Here is a 22,500-nt window from a genome sequence, read left to right on the forward strand (position 1 = left end):
TGGCAGCATCCCCAGGTAGTGTAGATTCAAGTTTGTTCAAATCATGTCCCCCGGGGGTAGGGCGGGTCCACAATGGAGGATCAAAGTTTTACATAGAAATATATAGGAAAAACCTTTAAAAATCTTCGTCTCAAGAACAGCAAAGCCCTAATTGGTCATATTTATATGGAAGCATCCTCAGGTAGTGTAGATTCAAGTTTGTTCAAATCATGACCCTCGGGCTAGGGCAGGGCCACAATGGAGGATCTAAGTTTAACATAGAAATATATAGGAAAAACCTTTAAAAATCTTCTTCTCAAGAACAGCAAAGTCATGATGAGTCATATTTATATGGAAGCATCCTCAGGTAGTATAGATTCAAGTTTGTTCAAATCATGACCCCCCGGGATAGGGATGGGCCACAATGGGGGATCAAAAATTTTTTACATAGGAACATATTGGAAAATATCTTCTTCTCAAGAAATGAAAATCATGTTTAGTCATTTTGATATGGAAGCATCCTCACGTAGTGTAATTTCAATTTTTTTTCTAATGATAACCCCCAGGGGTAGGGTGGGGCCCAATGGGGATTGAAAGTTTTACATAAGAACACATAGAAAAAATATTTCTTCTCAAGAACAGAAAAGCTATGTTTAGTCATATTGATATGGAAGCATCCTCAGGTAGTGTAGATTCAAGTTTGTTCAAATGTTGACCTCTGGGATAGGGAGGAGCCACAATGGGGGATCAAAATTTTACAAAGGAATATATGGGAAAATTTTTTTTTAAATCTTCTCAAGTACAACAAAGCCATTTGTTATATTGACATGGAAGCATCATCAGGTAGTTTAAAATTCACCCCCCCCCCCAAACCCCCAGAAATCTTTTCAATACTGAACTAATTTGTGTCTAGCTAATGTGCTCAGGTGAGCGATGTGGCCCATGGGCCTCTTGTTTTTTAGTTGATCAGAATTGCACTTCCAATGAAAATCACTAAATAAATTGAAATTTCATTTCCAAACAGAATGGAAAAGCAAATGTTAAAAATTTCAAAATATATTACAACTATGACCACCTTAGATAAATCAAGTTCTAAGAACCTCAAGTGCAGCAAATTAAATATACAATTAATAATGTGAATGATTATATTACTAATTAGTTTCGTTTTTTTAAACATGTTTGGATGATAAGAAGTATTATAGAGGGAGTGCTGAGATACAGAGTCCATGTCCAACTAATCCAACAAGGACTTTCAGCTTTGCTGATGATGAAGAAGAAGTTGTTAGTTTCTCACGTCCCAAATCAAAGCGTTTGTCCATTGAACCCTGGGGGCCACCAGATTCTCCATTCTCTACCTTTGGGAAGACACCACCAAAACATTTACAGGGATCAAACCTAGCTTTGTTAGACTCACAGTCCTCTCTGGTAGGTGCAGTTACAACAACTAAGTCCTTTAGTCAAGTAGCTAAGAATTTCATTCATGTATTTGTAATGGATGAGTAGGACTACCTCAAAACACAAATGTAGGTCACAGTTAAACATTACAAATATTGATAGAGATTCATAAAAAATCTAAATACTGTAAATGTACTATTTCTTAAGGGGGCATAATCTAATAGTGACTAATACTGCAGAATCACAATTTCTGTTCCATCTGAGGGTAGAAAATCGCGTGGATTTCTTAGATTACCATTGCATGTCTTGAATGCATGATAGTTAAGTACTCTGTGTCAAATTTTCTGCAGAAGAAATGTGACTACATATGTAGCATAAACTAATCCCACACAGAAAAAAGTACATATATTGTAATCAGAAGAATGTTAAAGGATTTCAATTTCTAGTTTATATAATCTGAAGGCATGAATATCACTACATCAACTTTAAAATGGAAAAAAAGTTACAAATAATGCATGTGGCTCCCAAAATTTAATAACCTTTTGTATACATTTATACATTGCAGATGGAAAGCTCCCTGAAGGAAGACATTCATGAAAATTCTGGTAGTTATAAGAGTGATTCCCTTCCAGTAAGAATTTTACAGACAATCTTCATTGGGGGGGGGGGGGGATCATTTTAAAATTGTGACATCTGTATGTAAACGTTATTTGTGCTTGGTCAGTCTAAATATGCACAATTTATCATTTGAATTTTGCATTTTCTTTCTGCAGAAACTTGGAGAATATCAAATTCCAAAAAATGCAATACAAATGACTGATGCTGGGCAGACGATACTAACTACAGAGAATAGGTATCAACAGATGTGTTTTAGTAATTTCTTAACCTTACCGTAAATAATATATACATTAAATACATGTATTTCATAAACAGTTCAAATTTAATGTATTTGCTACTTTAAAGGACAAAGTATGATAATGGCCGAATTTGGCCCCTTATTTGATTTTAAAAATAAAAACAGTTAAAATTGAGATAGTTTGCAATAAAGAACTTGAAATCATGCTTGTTTTATAACCAGCATTGATTTTGATTCAAAACATACAAGGAGACCACAAGAGGGTGATGAAGTGGAACATTTTACAGAATTTCCTCAATTCTGATGGAATTTTGTCAAATATGATATACATTTTACCTCTGTTTAAAATGTAGAGCACAAGCTTGCATATCTGAGATTGTACCATAGGACTGGTGGTTAATTCAGATTTAACTTTGATGTGGCTCTGGTGTATTTACCAGGAGAATCACAGTTTTTTAAGTTGTGCCCACTCTCTGGCATCAAGCCATACTGTGACAAGGCCTTGACTGATGAATGAATGATGTCAATTTCAACACCTTGGCAATCAAGTCAACAATTACAATTTCAAGACCTGTTGATATTCTCTCCATATTTTTACTCCACATATCCTTAATCAGTTGATGATACGTTCTATATCGAATTCTCATCATCATCTTTCCTGTCTCCAAATACCAATTCAACAGCAGAAGTGACCGGTTTTACTACCAATACCACTGCAACTTTCATTAGAATGCAGAATCATTTCACAGTTTCTACACATCAAACGCCGTATTGAAAATTTCAATGGTAATTCTTTCCATTAAACCCCTCCCCCCTTTTAAAAAAAAAAAAATCAATCTCAAAAGATGAAACTTCTCTTAGGGTTGACAGTTTCAACATAAGTCTACGATCGCTACCTCTGTAGCCAACAAAAAATCATGTCCTCTGTGTCTTCAACATTCCGAAGGAAAATTTTTTTCACAAATACCCATTTATTTTACATTGATTACTCCGAATTTCTGATCATCAAAATGCAACAGTGGACACATCCTCATGTGTCTTCATTATTCCGAAGGAAAAACATTTTCATACATACCCATTAATTATACATTGATTGATTACTCCGAATTTCTGATTATCAAAATCCAGCAGTGGGTGCATCCTCGCAAAATATAATCCTTTCAAATGGAGACAGCTATTTATACAGACTCCGCTTGCTCTTCTCTCATTGGTCCTCTGGTACAAGTCATTTACCAGTACACAATAGATATCAATTGGTTATTGGTAAATTCACTCACAGTTTTTTTTCACTCGGGGCTTCGCCCCTCGTGAATGAAAAACTGTGAGTGTATTTACCAATAGCCAATTGATATCTATAGTGTAACTATAACTTTTAATACACAATATGTATCTCATGCTGGTGCCCAACACCCAAAACCATGTACCAGAAAGAGGTCCTAGCCTATCTTGTACTTTGTTAAGGAAAGTAAAAGTAAGAATGTTATTTTCTGTTCCAGTAACACTGAGATTCAGTCCTTCCCTCCTACTGAATTACCAGGCACACCAACCTCCAGTATCACAGAGAAATCCCCTGTGTATGCTGTGCCATGGAAACCCAAACCGACACCCAGAAAAAAGCCTGCAGAAGTCACTCAGCTTGTGAAGTCACCTTCACCCCCTCCTGTCCCTCCCAAATCATACAAAAATGGAAACCATAGTGAAGCTGTTCAACCAGCATCTCATGACCAGGTAGTTGACCAAGCAAGAGTTTTACAGCCAGGAGATATAAGGAATAATGATCAGGATACTGTTGCGAGACAGAGCATAACTGAATCCTGCAGCTCTATGGAAGTGGATGAACACAGTCCCATTAATCAAGGTACACAGAGAGAAGATGGTTGGCACAGTCCCATTAAAGAAAAGACTTTCAGTCCGCCAATCAAGATCCTAAAAACTTTTTTCCCTCAGGAACAAATTTATGCAGAGATTGAATCGCTTGATATGAAATCTACTGAAGATAAAGAAATTAAAGATAGGGTGTCTGTTGATGATGATCGTGTGTTCACAGAGCCAGTGAATGAATTACAGAATGACAATTTATTGACTCAAAGTGATTCTTCAGCCAGCGCTTCATCCCCAGAATCAAAAGTTAAACATATAGTTTTGGAAAATCTGTTAACAACAAGAGAGAGCAGATTTTCTTTCAGCAAGTACTTGATAACACCAGATAAATACTCTTCTGCACCCAAGAAACATTCATCTTTAACTTACAATGGAAAAGAGAATGTGGCAGCAAAAAAATGTTTAGAACAACAAAGTGAAGTTTCATTGTTAGAAAAAGGAGGCCCCAAAAAGGAAAAGCCAAAGATTCCACCAAGAAATATTCCAAAACTTCGAAGTGAATCCAGGGTTACCATGACAATCAGTAATGGTCTGCATAATGTCCGCAACTTTCCAATTGGAGACAACAAATCATTCAAATTAAAAGAAAATAGAGACTGTGGGAAGTCTGATCCAACACAAAGAGGAGAAATCCAGAAAACAAGGATTTCAGAGAGAGAAAACTCTCTTGCGGTTACAGAATCGAGCTTAGGGAGGAGTGAAAGATTAGCTGAGTCTTTGGATGTTTCTGAAAATCCCAATACAAAGCAACAACAGAGATTTCTTGAGACAGATATTGACTCAATGCCTTTACCAGTCATGGGCTGTAAAACCCCACCTCGGAAACGCAAGCCTTTGTCCAACCTTCAAAGGTCCAAATCCATGGAGACTATTATTTGGTAATCATACTAAATGATAGCTTGTGTATTAAATACCAGAAATAATGTTTAGATGCTCATTTGTAGAAATTCCAAAATACATGTGCATTTCTTTTAGATTATCATGTTGTTCTGTACATTTTACTTCTATATTATACTTAGCTGATTTATACTCAGTGTGCACTGATCTTTGTCTAAACCATACTGTAAACAGAGAGGCAGGTAATGATATAGTGTATTTATTATTACACTTTTGTATGTCCATCCGCTACACTTTGGGGTATCCAATGGAACTTTCACAGAATCTCATTTACAAACTGCCAAGAAATTCACTTTGCCATGATCACATCGGAGATGGGGGTATCATTTTGTGAGCTCACTGTGCCTAACATATACCTCTAGTTTGTAATGGATATTGTACATCATTTTAAGCAGCAGAGATTTCTACCTCACTATTTGGATTTTTCTGTTGGTGTAACTGTTGTAAAAAAAAAACTAGTATTGCATTATTGAAGAAATAAAAAAAAAATTTTTTGAAAAGATGAGACAGGTACGGAGAAGGAATAATTAAGGCTAAAAAAAAAATAGTCTTGTTTCCTGCTACCCGACCGACCCTATTTTTTTTCCCCCGACCCTAAAGTTTTTTTTAAGTTTTGGAAGAAAAAAAAAAGGGAATTTCTGGAATTCCATCATTCTGTCACTTTAATTGGTTCCATATTCACACAAAACAAGCATTTCATGAAATTCTATGTTTTAAATATGGACTTTCATAAAATACCTTTCGAGTTGTGCATCAGAAGACATGAAATTTGATTTTAAAAGACAATATTATTGACCTGTGACATGTTTAATTTGATCTTGTATTTGTTTATATCCAAAAAATGCTGTTGGAAAAAATAAAAAAAAAAAAATAATAATTTTCCTACCTACCTACCCTATTTTTTTCAGGCAGGTAGCAGGAAACAAGACTATTATTTTTTGGGGCCTTATAGCAGGATTTACCCTAAACATTACTAAGTAAGGCCATTCCAAGTTTTTATATGTTTAACGTCCGTGTGCTCCTTGGTTTTTGACCCCCCAATAAAAAAACGAACAAACAAGAATTGGAGTCGTGAAATTAATTATTCTAGTCAAAATCTTTGAACTCTGTCAATTTTACTATACATTTGTCTAGAATATGTAGTGTGAGGTGTCTTGTAAGTACATTGTATTAAGTACTTTCATTTTACTAAGGAATTGAACTTTTTATGAGAAAAATAGGTTTATGAAATCAAATTGTTTAAATGGGGTCATTTTTAGGACTATAAAATCTGTGTTTTATTTTTGGGGCTTGTTTGTTTTTTTGCGAATAGGTAGGTAGGTTTTTGAAATATGGCTGGACGCTAAACAGAGAAAAAAAAACTTGGAATGGCCTAATACTTAACAAAATCAGAATTTTGCATGGTCATATACAGTGTACTTTTGTCAACTCTAGATTTATTATGTATTTGATAGGAATTACTTAACTGAGATAAATTGTTGTGCAGGGACTTTTAAAAGAAAATCTTATTATGAAATAAGGATGCACATATAATAAAACCATAAAATGAAAATTAAATCCGATTGTTAGTGGTGTTTAACTCTTATTTGGGGTAGAAAGTTTTCCCAAATGTGCCAATAATGTCTTTTTTTCTGTCCAGTTTAAGCTGTCACAAAATGTCAATGTTTAAACCCTTGGCAAGTAAAATTTTTCAACTATTGAAAATATTAAAAATAATATTGATATTGATTATAATAATAATAAATATTGAAAATATAAAAGATAATTATCATCATTGATTTGAAGTCACATCTCGGTATTAAAGGGCACAGCTTAATGATATGTTGAAATTAAGTCCTGGAGTAGGGGCTATGATACAGTTAAAAATCATGTTCAGGATGGAACTTTGTGTAGATCACTGTAATTATAGCTACATGTATTTGATAATAAACCTGTTATAAAAGTATCACTAATATGCAAAGTGTTGCTCAAAATGAACATCTAAAGCCGACTTTGCTTAATGTACAACCTTATTATTGCTCTTCTATGAACTTATATAATTTCTGATAGAGGTGGGGAAGGTCATAAATTTAACTATTCAAACTGAAATTCCTAAATGGGTGCAAATCCCCCCCCCCCCCCCATTTATAAACATTTTTCTTTAATTTTGCTGAATACGGACATTTTCTGAAATTTATAAATTCTAGACTAAAATATTCTGATTGCTCTAAATAAATGCGTTTGCAAACATTTCAAGATCCGCCTCTTAGGCCAACCGGTTTAATCCAGTATTGGTCTATAGTCTCCAACATCGGACAAATGAATTTTTAAAATAAATTTTTAATTTCCTTTTTTTTTCAAAAAAAAAAAATCTTTATCTTATGCATCTCAGATGCAATATAGATCTATGAAAATTATTTGATGAACCATATGCAGTACTTGTGCATAAAGTGCAGTATGACACTTCGTACTAATATTGAATTAGCAAAATAACGCGAATAATTTTATCAATTTAAAAATAGTCAGGAAAATGTCAAAACATTTTTATTAATTTTGGGAATGTTCAACAATAAATAAAAGTCAAAACAAAAGATTTTGTCATGTGGATTCGAGACTATTTTCGCAATGCATTGTGGTATAGCCAGTATATAACATTGGCGCTCAGCCTTATATTACTCGACAAGGTCACAATGACGGGTAATAACGTTAACCAAACTGAACTGGACTTAAGTAATCTCCACAAGGAAATAACTGAAAAATTACAGGTAAAAAATTTCATTAAACATTTATTCGATTCAACAATTCTTTGAGAGTCAATGCTGAAAACAAGAATATTCTGTAAAACATGTCGCTTGCTTTTCCTCACAGTTCCAGAGTTGGAGAAGCTTTTCCATGACCATTTCTTCTTGATTTTAATGTATCATTTACTTCATATCCTCTGTGATCCTTATTTCAATGTTTTTTATGTATCCACGACATTGTCGTCAAAAAATTTCGTATTCTGTTGGCGCCCTATTTGCTTTTTGATTTGCAAGGTGTGCGCTCGTCAATGCCTCAATCGGCAAGAAATTGCTAAGGGAATGCTCGGTGTTTATATAGTAAGTTGATGATGGTCACGTGGTTTGCGGAATGCGATGATTTTGATTGGCTGATCTTTGCCTTGTAATTTGTAATATATTTGGGTTTTCCCTATCAAGGTATGAATAATCTCGAGGAGTACTGAATGAAAAGTGCACGCACGAAAATCATGATAGTAAGAGCTCAAAATCCATGGTATACAGTTAGAGTGATCTGCCCTTTGATACAGGCTATATATATTTGAAATATGCGCAAGTTTATATAAGACTTGATGAAATACTGACATTATTCGCACCAGAGTCATAAATAACAGATGTAAAATATTATGTATGTCTCTGTGTGTTTCACCAGTATCTGAGAACAACTATGTTTTAACTAACTGTACAATATGGCTATTATTTGCTTTATTGAAACAGGAACACAAAACTAGATAAACTCAGTGTGTACACATTTATGTGATATAATTTTCTCAAAGTCTAGTCATTTTTTTTTATTAGTGTTTAGAGTTTCTTCAAGTCAGATAGGTGTTCTGAAGAAGTGTTTTCTTGTTTTTCATCTTTATCTGGCCATGATTATTTATATTTGTAACATCTGTCATAGTGACAAAGGGAAAAAAAAAAATGAAAATCTCTCTCATCGAAACAAATTGTTGAAAATATTAACAACTTTAAGAGACTATAATTTAAAAAAGTTTTTTAAAAAGTCATGTATTTCAGTGACACAATAGAAATCAATAGAGAAATATTATTAAGATCAATTTCATATTTAATATCTAGATCTACAGCTAAAAAATTCTAGTAAATAAGTCAGATATATAAGTCCCCTAAATGAAACAAAAGTTGCTTTAAAAAAAAAAAAAGAATCGGACACATTTTCTTGATTAGGTTAACATATTGAAAGATTAAGTGGTCATTTATCCATATCCATGAGTATTTTAAAATCCTGTCATGTTTTTAAGTCTGATTTCAATGAAATATAATGAAGAGCAATTAATTAATTGACTTTATAGTAATAGAATTATTAATAGTATCTAATGAAGTATACTTTGAATATATAAAAAATTTAATAGCAAATTTGCCAAGCATGTTGAATTGCATGAGTGTAAAATGTAGGCAGGAATTAAGAGTTAGCATTCACAGTTCTTTGTAATAGCAAATCAATTGGATATAATGAAGATTGTATTTGGCATTACACAATTACAGCGGTACAGATATTTCCTAATTTGAAAGAAATACTAATGATTTTCCATCAAATAGGTAAATGGAAGAGTGAAAAGAAAAACCAGACATCGGGCAACCAAGAGTCCACCGGATGGGAGTTCCCCACCCTCCCCACAGTCTCCAAGAACAGGCAAATGTGGGCGACCAGCTAACCCAATCCCTAGACACAAAAGAGAGTCACACATCAAGGCCGAGCACAAACGGAGGGATAAAATTCAGGTTTGCAATGGCCTCTGTTTGGGTTTTAATGTCAATTAGATATATTTTTTCTACTTCTTGTTACACACATTTAAGTAGTATTGCACGGTAAGTATTATAGTAGAAGATCTTGATTTCTTTTGCAAGTCTTCCTTAGTTGGCTTTTGAGCATGATTTTGTATGTTATTTTTTCATGGGTATTGAATGTAGTACCACTTGCAAAAAGAAAGCCTGACCAAAATTGGCCAGTGTATCCAAAAATTAGGCTAGGAAAAGTGTCCCTATATCTCTTTTGTTTCCAAGACAGGTAAGGTGTAATGATAGCAGAAAAAATATTCATGGGTAAGTTTGTATGGGAAAGACAAAGGGGATAAAAAATTTTATGGCATTCTATCATTCAAACTTGAAGATTCAATTATTAGCCCTAAATATGTGAGAATGTAGAAAATTTGAGTTTTAGAAAATTTTGTGAGTGAAACTCAGCAATTCAAAGTAAACATTTTTTTAAAAATAATATTTATGCAAGTCTGTTGTAGAAATTACTCTTCTGCACAATCACATTTAGGGGCAAATAAAATGCTTACAACTTACCACAAAGAAATGCCTTCTTTTAACATTCAGTGCTTGCTTAGAGATGAACATTTTACAAATTTTTAAAATTAGAAGATATTTCTTTGTGATCTGTGTCTGTTTCATGTAATCAGATGATTTTCACAGTTTCAGGGTTATAAAAAAAATTCAAAATATTGATCGTCTTGTTAATCCCGTTGGTTTGTTTTTACAGAAAGGATTTGAAAGTTTAAGGTCATTGGTTCCCTCCCTAGAAGATGTGTCGGAGAAGGAAAGCAAAGCTGTTATGCTCTTTAAAAGTAGGTATCCCCATTTTGCAAGAGTTAGGTTATTAGTTGTAAGGGGATAGTCACTCATGGGCACCTACTAGTGTTAGGGGTAGTTAGGAATCTTTAGATAACTTTGCTCTCTCTGGACTTGAATCATTTTACTGTGCTTCTGTTGAAGGTATTATAAAAGTTACAAGAAGATTTTTTTTTTTCTAAAACCGGTTCACTGCTAATGAAAATCCTGAGAACATGCAGGAAAAATGATCATAGGAAACTAGAGAGAGGAACGTTTGGGGCATTCTAGTGCTAAGTCTGTTTAGTTTGTCCCCTTTTGTGAGGGGGCACCTTACCCCAAATTTTGACTTGTCTCCCTCTTGTAGCTGCTGAATACTGTCGGCAACTTAAGGGCCAATGTAGGGGGCTCACCGATGAGACGGCTGCTTTGCGGCAAGAAATCCAGTCCTTGGGTACTCAAATTCAGTAAGTCAAAAACATTTTAAATGTTTGACCAAGCTCTGTATGTATGATCACTATACGTATATGGTTGAGATTAATTATAGTTTGTGTATGTATACTTTATATATATCTATATGCTTATGTACTAAGTCTCTCTTTCATTTCTTCCAGATTCTAGATAATGATGCCAAGTTGTTGGATAAGAGATGAAATGTAATCTTGTAAACTTGAAAATAATGTATTTGAGTTTACTTTGTTTTCTTTGTAGGCAGTCAAAATAAATCTTAGAATTGATAATTAGAACTTGTTAAAAAATTGTTTTTTAGAAAATGAACAATACTAAATGAGTTTTCTTATTTCAGGAAAAAAAAAGTATCAGTTTATTTAATGATTTGTTTTATTTTTCAGGAAATTTGGGTAAGATTCTTGTAGATAATCAGTATTTATGTACTACAATATTTAGTATGCTTGAAATAAGAATAATGATTTGTATCTTTTACAGGTGATAACCTTATAGACATTTATTAGTTAAGTAATCCAACAACTTGGCTGTCATGAGATATTTTCCAGATAATCGTATAATGATTGTATAATGATTTATTGAAAACAATATTACATCAAAAAGAGTTGATTCACTTGAAATAAATGTAGAAAAAAATGATTCAGTGAAGTATATTAATGAAATGCAGCATTATACTGGAAAAAATCTCATTCATATAAATTTGGGGAACATGCTGTCTCAGCAAACCTTTTGTAGAGGACATTTGGAAGATGGATCAGTCTTTAAATTCCTCTACATTTCTGTGACTTAAACACTGATTGTTAATTCTTTCTCTTTAACTTTTTCAGTGACCTTCAGAAGGAGCTGCCAGTTACGGGAGTGGACACAGTAGAAGAACCACCCAGCACAGACATTGACAAGCTCTATGAGGAATATGTGATGGCCCAGACCAGGAAAAACTGGAAATTCTACCTTGTATCCTTCATATTTTGTGTCCTCTATTGTGTTGCACCAGTTGTTTTTGGTTGAGAAAGCAATTGCATTCATTTCTTCACTTAATTTTACTTCAGGTAAAGATTGCTTTGTTTTGCTTATTGGAAATGTTAAACCTCTGAGGGAAGAATAAGGGAGGAATGCCAAACCAAAATTTTATTTCATAGACCTTTAAGACATCCATGATAAGTAGTGGTTTCAGCATTAAAAGGCCAATATTTGCTCTTTAATTATTTGATAAGAATTTTTTTCTTATTTTTCAAAGAAAATGAAAAAATTGTTTTATTTTCTAATAAGATGCTTTAGGGTTAAAAATTTGCTGTTAATAAATGCATAATATGAATGTCTAATAAAATATGTTAATAAAGGCTGGATCGACATTTTGATTTTTTAAATAAAAAAATTATTTATGAAAATAAAACACATAATTTGTGAATATTTTTTAAACCTATGGTTAAAATCTTCATAAAATTAGTGACAACTAGGGAGAATATGTTAGGCAGTAATCTTTTTAAAAGAAATTGAAATGAAATTGCAAAATTTTAGAGAAATTAATTTTTAAAATTTTGGCCAATCCCAATCGAAATTAAACTGATCCCAACCAGAATTTTGTAATAATTGAAAATAGATAACATTTTCACAAGAATACTAGTTTGTTTAGGTGTAATACAGGTTAAAAAGTAGTTGAACTTGATAATCAAATAGATTTCTTAGTGGTAAATACAAAAAGAAGACAGTAATTATTATTTTATTTATTTTGTGTTAATTTTGATCGGGATCAGTTTAATTTTGATCGGGATTGGTCCAAATATTAAAATAATTATTCTCCCTAAAATTTTTCAATTTCATTTCAATTTCTTTTTAAAATATGATTGACTAACATATTCTCCCTAGTTGTGACTAGTTTTATGAAGATTTTAACCATAGGTTTAAAAAATATTCACAAATTATGTGTTTTATTTTCATAAATAATGTTTTATTTAAAAAATTAAAATGTCTATTCAGTCTTAATTAACATATTTTATTAGACATTCATATTATGTATTTATTAATAGCAAAATTTAAACCATAAAGCATCTTATTTGCAAATAAAACATTTTTTTTTCATTTTGTCTGATAAAGTGCAAAAAAATTCATATAAAATAATTAAAAGCTAATATCGGTCTTTCAATGCTGAAACCATAGTTTAAAAGGGATTTCTTAAAGATCTATTAAATAAATTTTTGGTGTGGCATTCCTCCTTAAGATGCAATCTGTTTTTGAAATGTAATGAAAAACAGATATATTTTTTTTCTTTTGCTATTTTAGTTAAAATATCCTTAAATCTTGATCAGTTCAGTTTTATGATGAAGCCTCTCTTTGAGTCCTTCAAGGTCATGGTAACCACAACAACATCTGATGAGTTCACCCAGTCTGTCAGTAACTGGGTCAAGGACAAACTCTCACTTCCAAACCTGAGGATAGGTATTTATTGCTTTTATAATGAGGAAAATTTACAGTGGTAATTTGTAGACATTTAAATTAATACATAGTAATTCAAGTTTGGGGATTTTTTTAACAAGTGTTTAACATCATAATGACAAAATCATATTGTTATTAACTGCAAGAATATAGCTTATTATTTAAAGAGTGTGCTTTCTTTTGTAGAATTCTTTAACTGTTTGAGGAAAATTAGCAAAGAAACTAAGATCATGGATGCACCTGAACTTTTGCCATTGGAAGCTCAATGGAGCTTTGCTGGTAAATCCATGAATCCAGATTCCAAAGTCTTAAAGATGGAAGATGATCATCCAGTTAGCATTTCTACTCCTCCAGCTACCACCAACCCTGTCCCAGTGGAATCACATTCCAATATGTGGAACAATTCTGCCATGTCAACAAACTGCGAGTTGACAACTGCCTGTCAGTTTGTAGCCCAGAACAATTCATTGATCTCCACCAGTACTGTGGCAGAGAACTGTGTTTTACTTCAAAACATTACAGATACTATCATGAGCACTGACTCTCAGGATCTCCATCTAGGTCCTCTTGCTGGCATTCCCCTCCCAACCTGTGATACAGAGATGTCCATTGTGGACTCTTTTCTGAGCAATCTGGAGAATTCAGACTCTCTTCATCAGCTCCTGTCTGATCAGCCTGTCTCCCTGAGCGATATCAACCCTACCCCCATCACAGAGGGTTACCTCACTGACAGTCAGCCACCATTCACCCCAACTTTCTCCTCTCATCTTGGGCACCAGAGTACCCCTTATCCTCACTGACAAGTGCCCCTTATCTTCACTGACAAGTGCCCCTTATCTTCACTGACAAGAGGATAATCATTGACTGTTAACTCCACCATACGCAAGGGGTATACACATACTTGAATTGTAAATGTTTTGAATTTTACATGTAATTGGGATATTTTTTTTATTATTTTGGGTACATGTATGTAAAGGTACATGAATATCTTTTTTTTTTAATGAAAGTTGTTCATAATTAGGTTGGTTATTGCAGTTCAGCTTAAATTAAATGAAAACTGTAAAAAGAAAAAATGTAACATTTCCAAGCTTCATACTAACTTTCCTGTTACATTATTGCTTTGTCTCTTGAATGTGTGATTTTGATGAGGCACTATATCTCGGTGATTTGTACTTTTTACATGTGTGATATTTATTTTGTACATCATGACTTACAAAGTGAAGTTTTATACAATTTATACACAAGCTTTCTTTAAACAGGATTTATTTGGAATATTGCGTATTGTAATGATTCCAATACCCATTTTCATCTTTCTTTCTTTTTTACTTCTCTAGAAGTAATATACATCCATGTACTTTGTACATACTGGGTCGTCAAGTTTTGTTTGTCTGCATTTTAAAACAGGCATTTTTAAGTCCTTCATTATGAGGGAACTGTAAATATTGTTGTATATTTGTCCATGGCTTTAAAATGTTAATAAAGGCATGATTATTTTTTTTTCACTCTGTTTTCTTTGTTTTCTAAGTAGTAACTATGATATTTAAATATGTACTCTTCAGTCTAAGAAAATGGAGACAAGCATGATAAGAACACAGTACATGTATTTATCAAGCTATTGTATTGTTATTATTTTGGGATATTTCGTACATATATAGATAGATCAAGGACTTTTTTTGGTGCATTTGAATTGGTGTTATCAGTATTTCTGTGTAGTTTTAGATATGTCAAGGATTTTGGTCGTCTCCATGAATTTGCACAACAAGAATGTTTCTCGGCGAATCAGATTCAGCTAATTTAAATGGAGTAAATTAATGTTTTCTGTTAATTATAAATAACGACTTCCGTGTGGCGTGCAATAATTAACTGCAACTTCAAAGGTTTTACAATATTTAAAGAACGTTAATTGCATTTAAAGCAGCTTATGATTGAGATGCTTTTTCAAAATTTATGTCGATCAATTGTGTGAAACTGAATAATGGTACAGTTACTTGAATCATTTAATTTGGGTACAACTGTACCTAATTGTACTGGTCAGTAGTACGTATGTACTAGTAAAAAGCGATAACATTACTAAAATGTTCAGATGTCAGGTTATCCACTATAGTTATGATAACAGATTATATATGCAGTCACGAAATCGGAGATAGTTCGCCCACGAACTTGTATCAGAATGACAATATTTTAATTCGAACAAATAAGTCAAAGCGCACTAAGAACAACAGAAGTTATATAAACGTAGGCTAATTATAACCTGTTCAAAATCAACTTGCATTCGACACAACCATGCAGATAACATAGCATGCCAGTAACGCTTTAGAATGATAATAGAATATTCTTTGAGGGAAAAGGGGGGATTATAATGTAATTATAATATTATAATATAGGAGCCTAATTTTCAGATAATTAAAAAAATATTTTTAAAATTAATAAGCTAGTTTATCATGCAACTTTTTTTGTAACAATAGCACCAGTTTACATTTTTTCTGTAAATATGATTTATTATTTTGATTTATTGCTATGTGTAAATCAAAATGATTCGTATTTACACAAAAATGTTGTTACAAAAAACACGTGTACCGTGCAGCGATTTCTATGAGGCGCCACGTACTGTCGAAGACGATATATGACTAAATAGTGATCGAGGTGTGTGGAGGACACAACTTGATTAAACAAAGTAAATCTTGTTCCCTTGGTGAAACCCGAGACATAGATAAATAACATTGAGACATTTATTATATATATTTCCTTCGACTTCTCCTTGGAAGATATACACAAACAATAAAATGTTTGTGCTTTCGGATGTTGCTTATGAAAAAAAGAGCAATTAAAAATATTAGTAAGCAATCTCATAAATGGTATATAAACAATACGTTCGACCACATTGAAAAAACGCATGCAGCTCCTGGGAACACCAAAGGCGGAATAAGTTGCTTAGGAGGGGTGAGCGTCCTTTGTCGACCGTCACACCTGTTGTGGGACCTCGATACTCATAGATCGATCTTTTGGTAAAAGCTGAAATCATATCCCGTTTGTTACATTTTCTAGTCTATGTTCAATGAAATATCCAGATACATGTATGAATAGATCTATTTGACTCCTTGGTGTCTTTTATATTCAGTTCAATAGGGTTCGATGTATGAATTAATGGAATGATATATAGAACATTATCGATGTGTCGAATTGTAGCATTCAAGACTAAAATAAGAGTTTTCTTCTTCTTTTAAATTTTCATGTTGAAGTTTTGGAATAAATTATACTTCATAAGAATACAAAAGAAGCTCGGCTAATAAAGGAGCACGGTTTGTTCACATGGAAATTCCAACAGATTGTTAGGAGACTCGGTCTCCAAAGACTATATATGAGCCAGTGTATGAGAAAAGGGGTCTTATGACATAAAAATCACAAAATCAGATTTTTGCTGATTCTTGTAGAATAAAACGCAAGGAATCAGAATATATAAGTTTTAATAGTATATCTTAATGATAAGTGCTTCATTTTATGGTTACAAAAGAGTGCAAAAATGGCTAAAACGTCATAATCCTGTATTTTGACTTCAAAAACGTCATATATCAACCCCGGTGAAATTACGGTTTTAATGAACAGAGTACTATTTAAAATTGTTTTTCTTTTGCATTAATTCTATTTTTCAAAACAATGTTTAACAATCAATATTTGTTGTTTGTGAAATAAACAAAATATGGCATTTGTCACATTTTTAATGGAAAATAAATAGCCTAGGTAAGCTATTCTTCAGTCTGGGCTGGAGGGCATAATTCATCTTGACATCTTGGACGTACATACGGTCTGACCTTCTTATAAAGATACTGAGCTCTTTCTCTAGACATTCCGAGGGGTGCAAGTTCCCTAGGAAAATTTCCCGGAATCTGCTGAAGTCCATCTGGTTTTGATATTTTGATTTTTTTCTCGGCCGAATCACTATTTTCTTTTACAAATACAAATCCTGGAAATTCCACATGAAATCGGAAAGAGTGGTATTTTGAAATACCAGGTAATGAGTTGAAAAAACGGCCCAAAAACTCTTTCCAACCGTAGTATTTCCATGTAGACTCTCTTCCGTTGTCGTAGAGAATACCTTTGTTTGTTGTTGAAGAATGATCAAAAACTCTCTGAAGTTCACTCATACTATCACAGTCTGTGCGACGGAACAGCTTTTTTGCCCTTGCAAAACCTGCGTCAATCAGACATCGTGTATGACCAACTACCTGCATCAGATAAGTAATTTGATGATGCAAACCAGTAATCACTCGCCATGCAAAGTACGCAATCATTTTGGGCTACGCCGACTTGTACTGGCCATGAATAGCTTTCTTCGTCGAATTACAAGGAAGAAAAATGGGAGGCTCATCATCCCTACCTCTAGGGGCTGCAGGCTGAGGGAGGCCGTGTTCCTCGGCGTAGCCCAAAATGAAATTTACCACTCTCTGTACATCGTCAAAACTGACTGCATGCTTCGGCTTCCTTCCATGATTTCCATGTCGTCTAGGGACGGCCCCATTTGCTGAATAATGTTTCAAGAGATTAGAGAGAGACTTTTTCCCGACATCAAATAAACACTGGAAAGTCGATCTACAAATTTTCACATTTCTAAAACTGTAGTGGTACGAGTTCCGGACTCTTGATCCTTTTCGAGTGACAGATGACCCGGCAATGCTAGTAGAACCCATGATGTATAAATCTTTTACATCTTTTTCCATTTCTCTAACATTAAATACATGGTCAAGAATTACGGAATTCTCAAACTTTGAAAAGCAACGCTGACCACATTTACAATTTTGTTTAATGTCATTCAGTTCTGAAGGGGTGTCATTTTCATTTTCACTCTCACAGTCAGACAATTCATTTCCTGATTGAGAGAGAACAAAATTGCGTATTCGGTCTAATCTATTCGGATCAGAGGGTGTATCGTCCTGATCGCTTGTTGAACGATCTTCCTCAAAATCTGAGTGTGAATTGGCAGCTGATTCCAACCCAAAGTGTGTATTGAAAAGATCATCTAGTTCCTAAAAATTAAAAGACTATTAAATCTTTGAAATCGACGAAATATAATAAATTACTTGATTTATTTAACGAATCTATCCCCTAAATGTACTTCATGTTCATTTATAATTATTAAATGTATTAGTCCTATATAAATGACATAGAATTAAATTTGAAAGATCCACTTTGATTTTAAATAGTAGAATTTTGCAAAAAATGTATGGTTTTCTTATTATTATAATTTTTTTTTTTAATTTCTATTCTTTTAATCTTGATTTGTGTTCAATTATTTAAAACTGGAGAAAAGAATATGATTTACTTTTTAATTCGTATATACTCTCTTTCTCTAATTTTATTTATTTATCTTCATTATTATTTTTATTTATTTGATTTTTTGTAGACTTTATCTAGTCTGTCCGTCAATATTCTGAGAGTTATGACAACTCTGATGCTAAGCACCGCGTAAACAGAGGGAAATTTAAAATATCTATTGGACGTTTTTATTCATTAATGTACATGTAACTATTTAAAGAAAGTACAAGGATTAATTTAAAGCAATTTGTAAACGTAAAATTGAAAATACTGTACAAAACGTAATTGTGTGTTAAAATCTTAATATATAACATCTAATCTGAAAGTTGTAGTTCTGTAAGAAATCCAAACACTCGTCCGACTAGTTACCATATATGTGAACATTTATTGTGCCGGTGACTTGTTTTTCTTCTTTTTATAATAACGTGGATATGGACTAAAAGTTATTTATAAGTAAATTCCTTGTAGTGATTTCTCACATCACTTGTAAAACTGCATTGTTCGGTAATAAACTTATAAAACAATACACACGCGCACATTGCAGTGTGCGCGTGTGTATTGTTTTCGCAGTTTATTACCGAACAATGCAGTTTTACAAGTGATGTGAGAAATTCCTTTAACGCATCATAGCTGCATTATTCTGACAGGGGCGTAGCTTGACTTTAAATACATTCTATAGAGTCAAACCATAGGGTCCGGGGTTATGGGCCGCTTCAAGCCCCCAGTAGGTCCAAAAGTTAAACAGAGCCCTGGTAGAGGTTTAGTGGACTGACCCCCCCCCCCCCGGGCAGAAAATGGATTTAGGGGTTTTAAAATGCAAATATCATACTTGTCCTGCACAGAATTTTCGTCAACTTTACCAATTTCATAGCGTGGATATGATACTATACATTATATATGAAAGTATTTAAAAGCTCACCGACCTCGGATTTCTGGTGATGTTAAAAAGTTAATCAATATGTTTACTAAAACTGTAACGCATTTTCAGATGAATACACATTTTATCAAACTTAGTTTTTATTTCGTCAAAACTATAATTGTCAAACATTCATCGATTTTTAATATTTTCCCATCACTACCTGCCTGGAGTTTTTCGGTAAAGGAGGTAGAGCCCAATCTTGATGATATGAACGTACATTAAAGATTTGCTGATAATATTACAAAATATTTTCTGCAATGTATTGTTAATTATGGGAGGGGGTGATGGCAGTTACCTTATTGCCACAATGGAAGCTACGCCCCTGTCTGACCGAGAAAATAAGACTCACATGCTCATGTTGATTCATTTTTTGCAGTTCATTTCGGATTTAATCTTATATTTATTTCCTTGGTATTAAATTAATATATTGATGTTTCATAAAACTTGTAATACCTGTTATCTATAGCAGCTATACAATATCTTATTCCATGCCGGTCTTTATAGCTGTACGTAGCGTCGGTAGGTTACATAATCGATCTTAATAATTGTTGACTAAATTGTACATACATGTGTAAAATTATCTTAAATAAATACCTGAAATTCAGAATTGACCTCATCCATGATCACATGATGGTGGTGACTACTATGGTCAGCTGATAACGTTCAATAGCGTAGGTAATCTATTTCCACTTTGAAATGGAGCGTCTTTGAAAATGCAGACGTCGCGCAATATTCTGACGTTTATGACGTTTTCTGTGCATTATGACGTTATGTCATAAGACCCCTTTTCTCATACACTGGCTCATATAGATGTTGTCATTGAGGAACTCGTCATCTTTTTATCACATCAAAGTACTCGTGTATGGAATCGGAGCAATTTTTAACAAAATATTTTTTAAGATGACTAATGGCAACATATATGAAATATATGTTGATATATACATCTGATAAAATTGAAAGGGCATGTCAATTTTATAATTCTACTAACTTATGCGCGATTTTGAATAACATGTTTATTAAAAGTTGTTTTGGGGATTTTGGGGAAGCAGGTATAATAGATGTCATTTGATAGAAGAAAAAATATAAAGAAAAAAATCCTCATGGTGTATTATATCGGGAAAGGGTGCCTTGTCCACAGCACTTGTTTCAATGGATCTGTAAATAGATCCAACCTCGACTGCATGGCACTGGGAACTTTTGTCTGGCTGAGTCTCAATAACATACTTTTTCCTTAATTATGATACCTAAAATATATACTTTATCATTATTTCTTGAAATTCATAAGGGAAAAAAATTAATATGATTGCATAATTCCCGTCTCTCTGATTGGCTGAGGTCCAACAATGTAGAAAAAATACTACGTTATATTCACCTGTACGTGACTTTCCTATGAAAGCCCATTGAGCTCATTTTCGTAGGTTAAAAAAAAATATTTTCGCGTTATAACGCGAAAATTTCCATGTAAAACAGAGACATTTGCATAGGTCTCCCGTTTGTTTTACTTTTTAATGATCTAGTTTATTCATTACAATGAAACACGAAAGGTTATTTTGAACTTGGATCATCACAAGCTGAAATTTTAAGTTTTCTCGCCATTGAATGTGTCTCTCCTCTTTCTAAATCTTTTTTGCCGTCACATTTTGTCTTTCTCAATGCTGTTCAAACATTTTCAAAGTCTATGCGAGTTTTTCCAGAGTGAAACTTTCGGGAAAATGATCCCTCTTTCCGGCGTCATTTTTAACACTCTCTCGATCTAATCAAAATTAGACTTGTATTTTCGCTCCTATACGCTTCAATACGAAGCGTATAGTAGCGGAGCGAAAATACAAGTCTAATTTTATTTAGATTGAACACTCTCTATAGAATTTGAAATAAAAGATCTCAGAAATTAAAATTGACAATAATGAGGTAAAAGTATATTTTACGGAACAATTGTGTCACATCACATTGTAGTAGATGTATATTCTAATAAATAATTTAATAAATGATAAATAAATATAATTAATTTAAAATAGTTAAATAAATAAATAAAATCTAAAGTCTTTCTATTACTAATAAAGTATTTAAGTTATACCACCCATCCCTTTAGATCCACCTACACATTTCATACCTACACTCATTCATTGGTTGTACACTTGCATTCCATTGGTCAGAAAGTTTTACATTGTCCAGTGTGAATATTACTCAGATTTAAATTTCATAGTCATGTAGACACACAGAAGTTTTTCTAGTGAATTACTGAATTTATTGAAATCTACAGTATTGTAACTATTATATTTCCTGACATTAAATTCCTGGACAGAGACAGAGACAGAAATTGTATCATCATATTTGATGTAAAGACCCATACAGTTTGTCAGATGGACTTGGTTCCATAAACCGGTATGCATTGCTATTTTGTTATTTTATTATATAAGAAAGATAACTCTTCACGATTGTGGAAAGTGATTTTAAAGATTAAGCTTGTAAGAGTTATTTCCCTTTACACATGTAGCGCGTATTAAATTCCATAGACAGCTGATAGAGTGAAATATTTATTTAGAACACTATTTGTATAATGATTCCTATGTACATCTACTATTATATTTTATTGTACTATTCTAATGTTATTGTATGTTTTATATTAATTTCAGAGCCAGTTATGTTGTGATATGATGAATAGATAATTTTTAAAAGACTAAATGTTCTTCAACTTATTTCAACAAATTCATGCCGGGATTTCCCATTACAAAAACTGGGCTGGGGTGGGAATTGGACTTGAGGACTAGGATTTTCAGACACACCGGCTGATTCACCCTTTATTTTCTCAGCATATTGCAGTTCTCGCATCAATTCTCTTTTACATCTTCTGAAGAAATGTCATTTATAAATTCACAGAAGTCCCCCTCTGTGTTCATGTTTTTTATCTGTCGGTCAAGATCACAGGTTCCTGAGTAACATGACTACATATGTATAATTTCGCGTTATAACGCGAAGGTTACGCGTTTATTCGCGTTTTTTTTTCATAACGCGCGAAAATTATTTTTTTTTATTTAACC

The 22,500-nt window shown here is 33.1% G+C and overlaps 4 protein-coding genes across 4 annotated transcripts in view; 3 read left to right on the plus strand and 1 right to left on the minus strand.

Moving 5' to 3' along the window:
- Positions 1 to 5,199, plus strand: part of LOC133185414 (uncharacterized) — a 17,524-nt gene extending 12,325 nt beyond the window's left edge. The window contains exons 6-9 of the mRNA XM_061320600.1: positions 1,171 to 1,404; positions 1,940 to 2,005; positions 2,148 to 2,227; positions 3,727 to 5,199. Of these exons, the coding sequence (XP_061176584.1) occupies positions 1,171 to 1,404; positions 1,940 to 2,005; positions 2,148 to 2,227; positions 3,727 to 4,993 (1,647 nt within the window). The 3' untranslated portion in view covers positions 4,994 to 5,199. The remainder of the gene's footprint in view (positions 1 to 1,170; positions 1,405 to 1,939; positions 2,006 to 2,147; positions 2,228 to 3,726) is intronic.
- Positions 5,200 to 7,617: 2,418 nt separating this feature from the next.
- LOC133185416 (uncharacterized) lies at positions 7,618 to 14,735 on the plus strand. Its single transcript, XM_061320603.1, has 7 exons — positions 7,618 to 7,752; positions 9,322 to 9,504; positions 10,268 to 10,352; positions 10,703 to 10,802; positions 11,628 to 11,754; positions 13,107 to 13,236; positions 13,420 to 14,735. The coding sequence occupies exons 1-7, from the start codon at positions 7,678 to 7,680 to the stop codon at positions 14,031 to 14,033; spliced, it is 1,314 nt and encodes a 437-aa protein (XP_061176587.1). The 5' UTR covers positions 7,618 to 7,677; the 3' UTR covers positions 14,034 to 14,735.
- The window catches only part of LOC133185415 (DDB1- and CUL4-associated factor 6-like), a 30,403-nt gene continuing 17,138 nt past the window's right edge, over positions 9,236 to 22,500 (plus strand). The window contains exon 1 of the mRNA XM_061320602.1: positions 9,236 to 9,245. The gene's annotated coding sequence lies outside the window, so the exon portion shown is untranslated. The remainder of the gene's footprint in view (positions 9,246 to 22,500) is intronic.
- LOC133186004 (uncharacterized) lies at positions 16,940 to 17,522 on the minus strand. The gene has a single exon (XM_061321286.1). It carries the CDS (start codon positions 17,520 to 17,522, stop codon positions 16,977 to 16,979), a length of 546 nt encoding a protein of 181 aa, XP_061177270.1. The 3' UTR covers positions 16,940 to 16,976.

Source organism: Saccostrea echinata, unplaced genomic scaffold (genome assembly GCF_033153115.1).
Source record: "Saccostrea echinata isolate AGI-Se365-2 ecotype Australia unplaced genomic scaffold, CSIRO_AGI_Sech_v1 ptg000012l, whole genome shotgun sequence".
Classification (NCBI taxonomy): Eukaryota; Metazoa; Mollusca; class Bivalvia; order Ostreida; family Ostreidae; genus Saccostrea; species Saccostrea echinata.

Bases quoted from the DNA above. Each gene is read 5' to 3' on its own strand.
- LOC133186004 (XM_061321286.1), bottom strand. From the start codon at position 17,522: ATGATTGCGTACTTTGCATGGCGAGTGATTACTGGTTTGCATCATCAA.
- LOC133185416 (XM_061320603.1), top strand. From the start codon at position 7,678: ATGACGGGTAATAACGTTAACCAAACTGAACTGGACTTAAGTAATCTC. The intron at 10,353-10,702 runs GTAGGTATCCCC...TCCCTCTTGTAG, and splicing joins AGCTGTTATGCTCTTTAAAA to CTGCTGAATACTGTCGGCAA. The intron at 10,803-11,627 runs GTAAGTCAAAAA...TAACTTTTTCAG, and splicing joins TCCTTGGGTACTCAAATTCA to TGACCTTCAGAAGGAGCTGC.